Source organism: Abramis brama, assembly GCF_963993115.1.
Source record: "Abramis brama genome assembly, chromosome: 2".
In the NCBI taxonomy this organism is placed as follows: domain Eukaryota; kingdom Metazoa; phylum Chordata; class Actinopteri; order Cypriniformes; family Leuciscidae; genus Abramis; species Abramis brama.
In genome coordinates this window covers 49,284,977-49,299,662 of record NC_139964.1, presented here as the reverse complement: position 1 = coordinate 49,299,662, position 14,686 = coordinate 49,284,977, and the positions used below count along the sequence as shown (strand labels likewise).

Genomic DNA, 14,686 nt, shown 5'->3' with positions numbered 1-14,686 from the left:
GAGCAACATGCTGAAACACGGCAACTAAACCCAATGAATTCACAACAATTTATTAAAACAGTGTTCTCATTATAATGTTATGTAAGATGACAGTCCCAATCATAGTTATTATTAGATGTGCATTGCTGTTTGAGCTACGCACTGAATGAACACTGGTAAAGCTTTGCTACCGGGTTATTTAACTCAACGAAACACATCCCATATGAGATTAATCATATATATATACAATATAAACATAATATTACAAATTATATCTGCACAAAATGACACAAAAAGTATTCCCGTTGAACCGCAATTAAGGTTGAACCACTGTAGTCACATGGACTATATTAACTGTCTTTCCTACCTTTTTGGGCCTTCAAAGTGTTAATTAAACAGCCGTCAATGGAGTCCCCCTGAGCCATAGGATTTTATCAAAAATATCTTAATTTGTGTTTCGAAGATGAACAAAGGTCTTGTGGTTTTGGAACAAATTGAGGGTGAGTAATTAAGGACAGAATTTTTATTTTTGGGTGAACTATCCCTTTAACCAAATGCATCCTATATGAGATAAATCAGGGGTGCCCAATCCTGCTCCTGCTGATTGGCTGACAAACTTATAGTCATGAAGGTCTAACTCTAGCCTTTTAACGCAAAATGGTCCCAATTCCAAACATAACTCTGGCGCGCTCGCTTGAGCAGCACGCAAGTTTTATTGATTAAATTATTATCGACAATTAATTGGTTGTCAAATAATCATTAGCATCTCTAATTAAAATGTCTTTACGATCTGCCTCCTTGAGAGATCATAGAATCTCAGTCGGAGTTTTGATGCCCCCGTCCCAACATACTGTACAGTGTGATGTACATTAACATCATGTTTAGCATCGTAGTGGTAGGGTTGGGCATATACTGCTAGACATGGTTACGATCACGTGACTTTTGTAGTTCTTCGTCGTCACAAAAGTATTAAAGCTTTGCCCGTTTAAACTTTAAAAAGATTTTACTTGCACACTGTTTGGACATGTGCTTTTCTGGGGACACACACCGGAAGTTCTATTTCACGTCTTATTGCGCTTAAACTGTCAAATAAACAAAAGGTTTACATAAACACAGTCGGATATGTCTGTAAACAGCTGAGATAAAATCAGATGACTGTCAGTATATTGGATCCGTTCATGAGGTGACAGAAGCTAGTCTCGCATAGCTGACGGCAAGACGGTCTGGACTCCATCGCAGCTTTAAAGGGGCATTCACCCGTGGGGAACTAAGGATGGGCATTTTTCAAAAATATTGCATTCGAATATTTGGGCTCATAAATGATGTTTAACGAAAAAGACGTTTGTCACCATTTCTGAACAAGCTTACGATTAGGCAATATACACAACAAGCTTACAATATATGTTAAAGTTTTATTTTAGTCGAAAACATTAAACAATGCATAAACAAAAAAAACAAAAAAAAAAAAATATATATATATATATATATATATATATATATATATATATATATATATATATATATATATATATTGATCTAAGCTACTGACAATGCGCAAATTAAAGAACACACACAGCCGGATCATTTTGATAATGACCAACGCAATCTATCAAGAGCAGCTGGTTTAAGACATGCTTTTTTTGGACGTTAAATGGCGCAAATACCAGTAAATTGACTAGTGCAAACCTTAGTAAACCACCTTACATGATAAGAATAATAATTAATAATTAAATTCTCTCATAAATTTCGCAGATGGGAAACTTCTACAAATGCATATATTACTGATTGTCTTAAGTAAATCATGACAAAAGAGGGTTTGCGCTGGTGCAAGCTGTTAGTAAATCTGATCCTTAGTGTAATTGAAAAAAAAAAAAAAAAAATAGCATAAGATAATACGCCATGCAATACTCCCTGCATTTATTTTAAAAAAAACCTTGTTACAACAATGGTGGTTTAATGTTTTTTTTTTTTTTTTTTTGAGAACCACAGCATTGTCACTAAAAATGTCAAAGTCAAAACAAAAATTACAAATAAATCTAAATAAACTAATCAATCTTTTAAAATAAATAGTTGGATGGTGGATGGTGGCCCTTCACTAGTCAGTAGTCTACATTTAAAGAGTAATCTCTGTTGGAATGGTCAGCGAAGATCTGTGTTGACACAGTAATCCAGTTCACTGAAGATATGCCTGAACCTGCAACTTTACTGTAGGCATTTGAAATGGAATTCATGCTGTGTCTGTACTTCATGTGTCACCCAGCATTCCTGTGTCATTTTTTCGTACAGTACTTGGAATTGCATTATATTTGTCTATTTTCAGTCATGTAAAAGAGACCAGGAGACAGTTGGGATTGCGTTCAACGGAAGTTATTCTTTATTGAGAACTCCGCTGTACGTTGCTGTAGTACTTCCAACATGATCTAACTTTAATACAGTATGCATTGTAGTTATATACATTCCAAGGGGGAGGGATTACATAGAGGTGGAGACTCTGAACAAAGCATGCAAATTAAGTATACAGGTTAAGGTAACACCCTAGACTGTGAGGGTCTGGCCAATCCTAATTCAATCAGCATAAGGCTCCAAGAGCCATTTGGGTCCGAAAGCCATTTGCAGAACAAAAGGTGAGATTCTCAGTGAATCATTCATGTGCTAATCCCATCAGTCTGACAATAAGGAGAGAACAGAAATTGCAACTTTGCTGAGATCTTAACCTTAAAAGATTCTTTACCATGATGTTATGTACAGAAGCTTATTTGAAATAGATTCTGTAATTGCATGCTGACACAGAAACAAAACATGCAATTTAGGGTCCGTGAATTCTCTGCGTTGTGTATTTTTCATTTTCTTTTGTGATAGTTCGTTCAGCAGTGGGTCTGGTTGTCTTCTTGAGGTTGGGGCTTCATACGCAGATGAGACGGTCGTTGCATATGGATCTCGGAAAAGCCATCAAGTTTTATCTGCACACTGTAAGACAGAAAACAAGAGACGACAGAGCAAACACTAGGGTTGTAGCAGTATTTGTTTAAATACGGGTTGTATCGTTTTCAGAGTCTGCTTTTGTTGTTTCATTCTTTCCCTATTTCTTAATTTATTTGACACCTATGGACCAGTGAGGTGCAGGGCTCTACACTTACTTTTTGAACAAGGAGCACTGGTGCGCCTAAATAAAAAAATTTAGGAGCACAGACAAATATTTGGGGGCACAGTCATTTTTGTTGTATAAGTTTATCATTATAGTTTTATTATTAGAATTATTCAACAATTACATTTACAATGCTCATTGTAAGGTTAAGAACATCAGACCAAAACTTTCAAACAAAAGATTTTCATTTAATTCTACTTTATCGTCATGTAGATTTCATTTATCATTGTATGTAGATGATACATACATGTATGTTTGTATGTATGTTTCACATTTCATTGTCGTTTCACAACAACTATGTATGTTTCACATTTTATCTGAAATGAAGATCATGTCTGAGTCACTTGGCCAAGCTTTGTAGCCTGGTCGCCTTGACCTCTTTCCAGCAGACAGCCAATTTTCAGCACATTTTGTAGGATCAAACAGTTCCAGGGAGGGCCCCTCTGTGCTGATCCGAATTAGTAGGGCCCTATAAAATCCGTTTTATTTTTTCCCAAATTCCGTTTAATTTATTCCCAAATTCCGTTTTTTCCGTTTTAATTTTTGCAAATTCCGTTTTTTCCGTTTAAATTTTTGGGAATTCAGGTTTTTTTTTACCCTTTACTGTAATTTTAGTCGTAAAAAGAGTGTTTTAATGTTAATGATTAAAATGTACACAAATAAAATAGGAATGACCCTAAATTTATTGAGGTAACAAACAAAATTCTCATTTTAAGAGATGTTAAATGTGGTTTGGTTTGTTTACATTAGTGAATGAATGTATTAGGCTAACTAACATGAACCACGAGCAATACATTTGTTACTGTATTTATTAATCTTTGTTAATCTTAGTCAACCCTAACCCTGTATTTTTAATGTTACTTCACACAGTGCATTAAGCTAACTAATGTTAACAAATACAACTTTTCATTTAAATAATGTAGGCTACTAAATGGTGAAATTAACATTAATAAAGATTAATAAATGCTGTAGAAGTGCAGTTTATTAATAGTTAATGTTAACTGATCTAACTAGAGTTTAATAAATGGAACCTTATTGTAAAGTGTTACCGATTTTGTTATACACCGAACCGATTCAGTGTTGGACAGATCAGTTGTTTTAACCATTCATTATAGTGAATCAGTTTAAAGGAGTCATTAGTTCGCGAATCGGACGTATCATTAGCAGACGTTGTGTGATTATCCCGGCAGTTTTAGGACATCGCACAAGATTTGTCAACACAGAAAACATTTCATCATTGGATAGGATTTGTTTAGTTTATTGAAAGTGTTTTTTTATGTCAGCTGAATGGGTATGATGTATTTGCAGCTGTTTCTATAGAAAAATGCTGTGTCACTCGCACGAGTGCGCCCAAATATTTTTTCACGTTCGCACGCCGAAATATTTACTCGCATGTGCGAGTGAAATGGGCGCACTGTAGAGCCCTGAGGTGGGGATAAGTGGGGGATGAGGAAATCTTCACCATATGGCTGACCCCCGAGGCCTGTTGCACTTCGGTTCTTCCATGGGCTCCGCACTGGTCTATGTGTCCTATTCTGTCCCTGTTGTGTGCACACTGTAGAATGTGTGAGAAAATTGGCACATTTCCATTCTCCAGTGAAACATCAGTCCTAATAAACATCATTAACAGAGGATGGTGTCTGATTGTAATGTTCTGCAGTATAACATTTAAGGCTGTGAGTATACTGAATGTCCCCCAAACAAAGGCTGTGACAGTCAATAAGTCTTTCATCTTTGTTGTAAGTTACTGTGGAGATTAAGCAATCACAGCCCAAATGGTTAACACCTCAAAAAGCTTACCCACGAGTCCAATGACGAGGGGAGGGGTTGCTTCAAAGTAGCAAACAAATGTAGTAAAAGCTGCATAACATTGTTAACTTGTCTTAAGTTATTTTTGTTTTTTCTACATTCTTTTCCAAAATGTCCGTGCTTGCCACAGTAAGAACAACTGGCTTCTCTAGGACATTTGCGTTTCTTTTTCTTCTCTGAGTTGACCATAACAGAAACTGCTGCAATTCTTACTCTCTCTTTGACATCAGAGTCTCTTTCCCAAGTAACTAAACTGTCCAAGTTGTCTTGCAGGGTTCTTGTACACCATGTGATGTTTAAGTAAGGCAACGCCTTTCTGTGTTCTGGCAAAAGACAATGAAACCATGTGCGAACCAAAGGGCCATTATCACCTAACACCTTCTCTGGCGTGTCAGCAATTCCGCTGTAAGCGGCAGCGGTCTGGCAAAATCTTTCTGTGTACTCACAAACAGTTTCACCCTTCTTCTGTACACAATTGGTCATTTTCGACCAATCGATTTTGGGTCCTAAGATATTCTTTAGGATTTTCAAAACTCCATCTCTCAAATCACCTTTACTGACATGTTGCAGTTCGGAATTGCTTACAGCACTTTCAAAATCATTGAATTCCGACTCAGTCAAGATCTGTGATATTAGCTGGGTGATTTCAGATAGAGACATTTCATAGAGCCGCATCTTTTTGGACAACTCTCTTCTAAACTCAGAAAAATTTCTTTGAACTGATGGCAAACTTTCAGCAAGTCTCTCTATGTCTTTAGGACCTAAAGGTGTTTTGACTGCTTGTACCTGAAGTATGGGGGTTGCAAATGGAACTGTATCAACACCTTTTCCCTGAGGCTTTTGTCTAGCTCCACACACTTCAACTGCATTTACATCTGCATTGACATTGTCCTCTATTCTATCAAAAGACTGTAAATCAGGATAGCTTTCATCTGACTGTTGGTCTTCTAAATCACATTTGGTTGAGGCTTTGTTATGGCCCACCTTTGTCTTGAGACAGGACATGTGAGTCTGCAACTGTTTGTTCTGATCGTTTAACTTAGCAATACACTGAGCTTGTTCTTGTGCAATGGATAAGCTAAATTCTCTGTGACAACAGATAATGCCTTTCACATTTTTCTTCCTGATACATGCACCCAACACTTTCTTGCAATCTTCAATTGACCATACTTTGTCTGCATCAATGTCAAATTTCCTTGTTAAATTCAATCTGACTTGCTCAGTCACTATTGTGTCCATGTGCTCTGATAACAAAGACTTAAACTCATTGTCTGTCCATAACGGTGTAGCTCGTCCAGCTTTTTCAGTTGTGGGAAATAGTCTTGCATTCCTTCTAACCATTTTGTGAGTTCCTTTGTTACTTCACAATCACAAAACACTAAAACTTCTCTCTACTGTCTTACAAACAGAGGGTACAATCTTGTTAACACAGCTTAACTATTGTTAACTTTCCAAATTACCACACTTAACTTCCCTGCCGACAAGAACAGAGGATCAACAGACATAACTAGCACGTAAAGCTAATTCTTCTCTGCCTACAGCAAAGGATACCAACTATTAGCACTTGATGCTAACTTTCTCTAGCTTACAGATAGGTCTTCTCTAGCAAGAGCATACACACAATATTAACATGTAACTGTTAATCTTCCCTGCCAACAACAGAGGATAAATTTCATCTCTAAAAGAAAAACTTTTTTAGAGGCTCATCTTTAGTTAACCCCCTGGAGTCGGCGGTATCGCCGGCGATACCAGCTCGCTTTTTTTTTATCAGTGTAAAAGAAACTCATAAATATTCTGTTGACTTTGATTTTTCATAGGAGTTTCGTACATCAATCGATTCTGTTAAATGTGTATTATTTTTGTGTATACTCACAATAAAAACAAAGTGGTGCTTTTCGCCAAATAAAGAAAAATAAACACGAAGCGAGTTCTGCCTTCTCTCTGTCAGTTAAGTCCATTCTGAAACGCGTCTGAAAATGAACTGTAACTCAGCGAATACTTCTCACACAGACACGTGAGATATGTCTTTATGAAGCTTGAAATCTCTTCTTTTAAATGAAGTAATTTATATAAAAAACAAATGTTTTCAACTCATGTAATCCGTTTGAAAGCAAGGAGAGGTACCGTTTTTCCTTCTGCCTCATTATCTTTATAATAAGCTGCGGCCGCCCCGCCCCCGGCGCTATTCACATGGTAAATAGTTTAGGTGATCTAGTATGCATCGCATACGCCCCCCGATCAATGCCATAAAAACACAGTTTCTTCATCAGACTTACTGATAGTTCATCGCGTTTTGAGTATGGCACGCTTCTCCGGTAAAGACGCCCTTCAGATGATTCTGGACAGCGAGGAAGAATGCACCTTTTCCTCAGAGGAAGATTGTAACTGAGACGACGAACGGCAGCATTTTGAAGAGCGAATTCCGCCGAGGACACAATTTCGGAGTAAGTTTTACTTAAAAGTCTTTTGTCTTTTATTTTTCGTGTTCGCATTTATGAGGAAAAAACAATATTACGTGACAGTTCTCCATTATGGACGCGAGCACTCTGAAAGCAACACTAAAAGACTTTCAAACTTTCACAGAGACCTCAAAACAGAAAGTACAAATCCTTTCTTTAAAACGAATTTCGTTTTGTATTAATTGTATCTTAATTTTAATAATTTTTTCATTAACAAATTTCCTGGATTTAATACGTAAAAAGTAAATATAGGCTAGAAATCACAACATAAGGTGCTTGAACTGGAGATCATCATTAACCAGACCGTAGCCTACTCGCCTCACATGTCTAAAAAATGTGAAATATATTTACAGAAAGCTGGATCTAAACAAAACCATCCAAAACAAAAAACTATGTAGCCTAATAAATGTGCATTTCTCCGGTGCGTTCACTAGCCTACTGCGAAGATCGCGAGTCAATAGCCTATCGTCAACTTCATCTTTGCCAGAAGTTAAGAAACAATTAAAATGTCTTATTGCAATATTTTACATATTCACAATCATTACTTTTGGTGGATCTTTGAGGCAGCTTTTTAGGTTTATGTCGTTTTGGAAAAGAGCTCTTCACGTACAAACACCGTTTCACCAAGGCACAGCGGCCCTTCAGCACATCAGGTGTGAACTACTAAATATGCATGATCGTTTACGCCCCATCCGCATATTGGCTTTCCAAACTAGAAGTGTTTCACAAAACTTAAATCAATGTATCGTTTTATGTGAATGATTAGGCAGGATGATTTTCACATCATTTTGAAGAAAAAACACTAGGCGACGAAAAGTTTTGTTTTGTCAAAAGTCTTATTGACACATATTTACTATGTGTTTTGTGGCCTTATTTCAGAAACTTTAGTTTTTAGTTTTTTCAATAACCATGCATAAACATTATTCTCTCAAAAATGAAAACATGTACATACACGTGGCTCACATATTATGGTAGCCCTGTTTGTGCTATATAGAGTGAATTTACACCTTTGCCATTAATGTTTATAAGCAACTGAAAAAAGCACAAATGTCAGGGCATGTCAGAACATCTCAAGGGCCCCAAAAACAGCCCAGACCCCAGAGGGTTAACCAAACTCTACAGCTGTTTGTTAACTACTTCTCTGAACGGCGCAGAGGAAAAACACATTTGTACTGGTCTGCATTGGTTCTTTGAATGGAGTGAAACTCACCGAATCGTTGGTTGTACAGGAAAAAATTTCGTCTGGAACTCAGTCAGCTTTGTTGAGATCTTTGAGCTTGAAGTTTCAAGATTCAGTCTGGAACTCAGTCGGGCATTGAGATCTTTTTGGAGCTTGAAGTTTTCAATCTGGAGGAAGCTGGAAAGATTCAGTCTGGCAATCTTTGTCAGATCTTTTGTTGAGCTTGAAGTTTCAAGATTCAGTTCTTTGAGCTTGAAGTTCTTTGAGTTTCCTTTTTCTACATCTGGGTCACAAGGCACCATCTGTTGTAAAGTTTTCTTTCATCGAAGCAGAGACCAGGAGACAGTTGGGATCACGTTCAACGGAAGTTATTCTTTATTGAGAACTCCGCTGTACGTTGCTGTAGTACTTCCAACATGATCTAACTCTAATACAGTATGCATTGTAGTTATATACATTCCAAGGGGGAGGGATTACATAGAGGTGGAGACTCTGAACAAAGCATGCAAATTAAGTATACAGGTTAAGGTAACACCCTAGACTGTGAGGGTCTGGCCAATCCTAATTCAATCAGCATAAGGCTCCAAGAGCCATTTGGGTCCGAAAGCCATTTGCAGAACAAAAGGTGAGATTCTCAGTGAATCATTTGTGTGCTAATTCCATCAGTCTGACAATAAGGAGAGAACAGAAATTGCAACTTTGCTGAGATCTTAACCTTAAAAGATTCTTTACCATGATGTTATGTACAGAAGCATATTTGAAATAGATTCTTAAATTTGTAACCCTTCACATTCAACAATGACCTGAATGACCACAAATTTTCACGCACATGTAATCGTGCATGGCTGGGAGGCAGTTAGAAAAACAAGGCTGATCTTTGAACACTGAAATACAGCTCACATATGCTACAGTTTACAGTGTCAAAGACAGGAAAGGTGGAGGGTTGTTTGTGGTGAATGCTGAGGGAACATTGTAAAAGCCACAATTGTAAGTTCTAAAGACTGATACACCAAAAGCAAAGCATTTATGCCCAGTTTTAGCAATACTAATAAAAATAGTCTATTTTACAAATTTACTGTTGGATTGCACACAATGACATTTAAGTTGTGACAAAATATTCAAGAATTGTAAATAATATTACAAAAATAATAACAAAAAAAGATACTTTATTGTAATATAAATTATTACAAATATATAATACTATTTATTCCTTATCCTACCTAACATCACATTTTTCATTGCTACAGTCAAATTACACTTTCTTCACTGGGGGTTTAAACCTCCATGTTCTGTAAAGCTGCTTTGGAACATTATGCATTGTGAATGGTGCTATATGAATAAAACTGACTTAACGTGTGCTGTTTGACCCAGAAATCAGATCACTGCACTACACTCAGTGAGATCAGGTTTTCAGGAGTTGAAACCTTTTTGGAAATTTCAGTTAGGTACATTTATTTGCATGCAGGGTCTCACCATTATGCAGTGAAATTATACATGTGCACTGTTGCTGTGAAAAACGAACAGTGCAGGAATAGAAAGAGAAGCTCAAGATACAGTGTCCTGTTAGTTTAGCTCATGGTAATCATTCACAGAGTCATTATAATGTGACTCCTGGCCTATTTCAAATAGCCTCTGTGTTAGCATTTACATTTAGTCATTTAGCAGACGCTTTTATCCAAAGCGACTTACAAATTAGGACTAAATTAAGCGAGTCATCAAGAAGAGGCAAAAGCAACAAAAGAAGTGCTCAAAATACAAAGTTCAGGCATTCAGAGTAGCATAAGCCCGATAAGTGAGGTTTTAAAGGGAAAGTTTTTTTTATTTTGTTTTTTTATGAGGTTAAGTGCTCACGGAAGAGATGAGCTTTCAGCTGTCTTTTGAATGTTGTCAGGGATTCTGCATTCCGGATGAGGGTGGGGAGATCATTCCACCAGCATGGAACTGTGAATGAGAATGTTCTGGAAAGTGATTTTGTGGCTCTCTGTGTTGGAACCACGAGACGTCGCTCTTTGACCGATCGTAGGCTTCTGGTAGGGATGTAGACTCGTAGGAGTGAGTGAAAGTAGGAGGGAGCTGAGCCTGAGATAGATCTGTAAGCAAGCGTCAATGCCTTGAACTTGATGCGAGCAGCGAGAGGTAGCCAGTGCAGAGAGGTGAACAGAGGAGTGACGTGGGCCCTTTTGGGCTCGTTGAAGACAAGACGAGCTGCAGCATTCTAGATCATCTGTAGAGGTTTAGTTGCACATGATGGAAGTCCAGCCAGAAGAGCATTGCAGTAGTCAAGCCTAGTAATGACCAGGGCCTGGACGAGAAGTTGAGATCCGTGCAGCTACTGTGGGATCATCTGGTTGAAATGAGAGGAAGAGCTGTGTGTCATCAGCATAGCAGTGGTAGGAGAAACCATGTGCCTGTATGATGTGTCCCAGTGATGTAGTGTAGATGGAGAAGAGCAAGGGTCCAAGAACTGAACCCTGGGGAACCCCTGTGGTCAGTTGATGTGCTCTGGATACCTCGCCTCTCCATGCGACCCTGAAGGACCTACCTGTGAGAACCAGTGGAGAGGAGTACCTGTGATGCCCAGTGATGAGAGGCTGGACATAAGGATCTGATGATTCACAGTGTCGAAGGCAGCAGACAGATCCAGGAGAATGAGGACTGAAGATTTGGAAGCAGCTTTGCGATCCGTATGGCTTCTGTGACCGACAGTAATGCAGTCTCAGTAGAAGGCCCTTTCTTGAAGCCAGATTGGTTGACATCCAGCTGGTTGTTTAGAGACAAGAAGGATGTTACTTGGTTGAAAACAGCTCTTTCAAGTGTTTTCGCAATGAATGGTAGGAGAGAGATAGGTCTGTAATTCTCTACAAATGATGTGTTAAGTGTTGGTTTTTTAAGCAGTGGAGTAACCCGAGCCTGCTTGAATGCTGTAGGGAAAGTGCCAGTATGGAGGGATGAGTTGATGATGTGTGTGAGTGCTGGTAGAAGTGTGGGAGAGATGGCTTGTAGAAGGTGTGAGGGGATGGGGTCTAGAGGGCAGGTGGTAGGATGACTGGAGAGGAGAAGTGTAGATACTTCTTCCTCGGTTAGTGGAGAGTAGACATGTGCCGGTATTCGGTAATGCGATAAATCGCGGTAATGAATATGCACGATATTGTTATCGCGGGCACTTCAAAATACCGTGAAAAATAATAGATCCGAATTTAGATTTTTAGAACGCGCATTATAGCTTATTTTCCATCAACCGCTTAAACAAACACTGCGTATATGCTGCGCGAAACATGTGCGCACTCTGATGTAAACAATCGCCACATGTATAAGCATGCGGCCGGTGCGCACTTCTAGTCTAATGTAAACAGTCCTCACATGGAGAAGCAGCATGGTGGAAGGAGGAACGCCGCCGCCGATCTATCCGGATCCATCCCGCTTCTAAAAGCAGAGCTGCCAACTCGACGCATTCAGCGCGAGACTCTTCACACGCTCACGCCACACATCCGTTTTCTCACGCGGAGAAAAATCGCGGAGCAAAGAGGACACGAAGACCGTCAAACAAGACAGAGCAGGTTACTTTTGATATGAAACAGGAAAACAATTGTGTCACAGAACGTTACATTTAAACCATTTAATGACCAGCAGCATGTTAGATGACTAAAACAAATAGATAAAGAGGAGTATTTTGCTGAATATGTGCACTGCACTTTTTTACTATATTTTTACTTGTGTCATTACATAATTGTTATTATAATGAAAACCACATTATATTTGATTTAATTAGTTATTTGTAACCTTTAATAATACCAGCTGATAGGGCTCTATATGGTTACATAGCATTATGTGAGTTTTTTTTTTCATGAAAAAAAAACAAAAAAACATGTGGGCTATCTACTGTAGCCTTCCTAATATTTATCCAAAATTAGTCAATATTGAATCAAGATTTAAATCAAATCCCAAGTATTGAATTGAAATCATTAAATTTGTGTTAAGCAATACAAACAATAGCCTACCAGTCATTGTACCACGTAATCATTGTAACATGTTGTCACTAAACTTAATAAAATTCAGTTTAGTTACCAAATGTTTTGACAATCACAATTACACCTTGTGATGCAAGTTTTATTTATTTTTTTACATCCCCCCCAATCCATCTGTTTCTCATGTGCAATTAAAATATTGTGATAATACCGTATACCGTGATAAAAGATCACTCAATTAATCGCAGCATGAAAATGTGATACCGGCACATGCCTAGTGGAGAGAAGGAGGAGAGAGGGTGATTGGCTGTGGAAGGGGTCGGTCTGGGCTCCTGTGTGTGTGGAGCTGAGAACTGACTGCTGATAGATGTTGTTTTGTTGGTGAAGAAGTTTGCAAAATCGTCAGCAGTTAAAGAGGAGGTGGGTGGTGGTGGAGGTGGACAGAGGAGAGAGTTGAATGTCTTGAAGAGTGATCGTGTGTTGGAGGAGCTGTTGATCTTGTTGTGGAAGTATGAAGATTTTGCAGCATGAACATCAATAGAAAAGGAAGAGAGGAGAGATTTATACATACTCAGGTCAGATGTGTCTTTTGATTTGCGCCATTTCCTCTCCGCTGCCCTGAGTTCGGTCCGGTGTTCACGGAGAACCTCAGATAACCAGGGGTTGGAGGGAGTAGCGCGTGCTGGCCTGGAGGAGAGAGGGCAGATATTGTCTAGAGAAGAGGTTAGAGTGGAGCATAAGGTATCCGTTGCGGTATTCACATCCAGAGATGAGAATTGTGAGGGTGGGGGAAGAGAAGATGACACGGCAGAGGAAAGATGGGAGGGAGAAAGTGAGCGCAAGTCACGTTAGCAGGCACACTATATTTTTTAGTTTACTCCCCAGGCTTTCTTTAAGTGCTGTTGAGAGATTGTTCTAATCAATACACCAGTATAATTGCAAAAGAGTCTGGACCCAGTTTTAGCAGCTGCTTGAGTGATACCAGTTGCTTGAATAAAACTCATTGAGAACAAGAAGTCTAAATGCAAATTGACTTGGGCCAGAGGCAAACAGCATGTTCATCAATTTAGCATATCATTTCAAAGCTCTTTTCATAATTTTTTTCCATCACAGTATTCTAAGACATGTGACCATTAGACAGGGTTCCCGCGGGGTCTTAAAAAGTCTTAAAAAGTCTAAAATTCGGAACTTTAAATTTAAGGCCTTAAAACGTCTTAAAAACGGCCCGATTTTCATCCGCGGTCTTAAATTTAATTTAGTCAGGTCTTAAAAAGGTTTTACCCTCGTTTATTTCCAGAAACGCTGGCCGCAGAAAGTTATTACAAAGTAGCAAAAAAGTATCGAGTCGTAGCCTACAAAGCGGAGCTCTAGTGCAGGGGTCTCCAACACGTCGCTCGCGGCCTGATTGGAGGTCGCTCGCCAAGAGGCCGTTCACATAATCGCGTCTTTTGCGCGCTCAAGTTCGTTCAAATGTAGGCGCGTTTGTAAATGTTTGTAAGTGCTGTTTTCCAGCCGCTGTCTGAAAGCTCAGTCAACAGGAAGGATGGGGGTGCACCCAAACACTACGGGTGTTTTTCTCTTCTCCGTAAATAAATCTTGTGGCAGAGCTACAGCAAGCGTTTTTCGATGGTGGAAATCCATTAGCTACTAAAACTTCTTTGTCGTTGTGGAGACCGCAGGGCATGGTTGCAGCAACGACAGACGCCACGGGAAGATCGGACCGAATTTTACTATTAATAATAAAAGATAAGCTAAAGTGCATTGTAAATGTCAGTAATTTATCTTTTTTGACTCATTCTTTTTATAAAAAAATATTTAAAGTCTGAAATATGTGAGGTTTATCTTTTTATAAAACCTTTTTTGTCAAACCTTTATTTTAACTTGTACATGTCAGTATATAACATGCAAGACACTTTAAAAATGTTCATTTTTAATGGTATTATTTTAATGTTTATGTAAACAAAAGTGCATATTGAAGATGCACCGATTGATCGGCTGGTGACCGGAATTGACCGATTTTCACGTGATCGGCCGTGACCGGCGACCGGCCGGTCAGTCTGACAAATGCCGATTTTATGCCGGTCAAATGCACTCGGGCGCCGCATGATTAACATCGCGCAACATCAGCATCACACGTGCACACGGTACA

At 38.8% G+C, this 14,686-nt stretch overlaps 3 protein-coding genes across 5 annotated transcripts in view; 1 reads left to right on the top strand and 2 right to left on the bottom strand.

The window, feature by feature from the left end:
* mxd4 (MAX dimerization protein 4) overlaps nt 1-14,686 on the top strand; it is a 48,761-nt gene that overhangs the window by 21,069 nt on the left and 13,006 nt on the right. The gene's annotated exons all lie outside the window — the stretch shown is intronic.
* LOC311073771 (uncharacterized protein) lies at nt 1,539-13,390 on the bottom strand. Of its 2 annotated transcripts, XM_084099717.1 has the most exons (4): nt 13,109-13,390; nt 11,141-11,332; nt 8,603-10,916; nt 1,539-2,946 (listed from the first exon to the last, which is right to left on the bottom strand). In XM_084099717.1, exons 3-4 carry the CDS (start codon nt 8,872-8,874, stop codon nt 2,844-2,846), a joined length of 375 nt encoding a protein of 124 aa, XP_083955843.1. In that variant the 5' UTR covers nt 8,875-10,916; nt 11,141-11,332; nt 13,109-13,390; the 3' UTR covers nt 1,539-2,843. The 2 variants fall into 2 exon arrangements, with proteins under 2 accessions (XP_083955843.1, XP_083955842.1); XM_084099716.1 differs by having other exon boundaries at nt 8,603-11,332.
* LOC311073746 (uncharacterized protein) lies at nt 2,940-8,583 on the bottom strand. The gene is made up of 2 exons (XM_084099686.1): nt 5,091-8,583; nt 2,940-5,046 (listed from the first exon to the last, which is right to left on the bottom strand). Exons 1-2 carry the CDS (start codon nt 6,272-6,274, stop codon nt 5,028-5,030), a joined length of 1,203 nt encoding a protein of 400 aa, XP_083955812.1. The 5' UTR covers nt 6,275-8,583; the 3' UTR covers nt 2,940-5,027.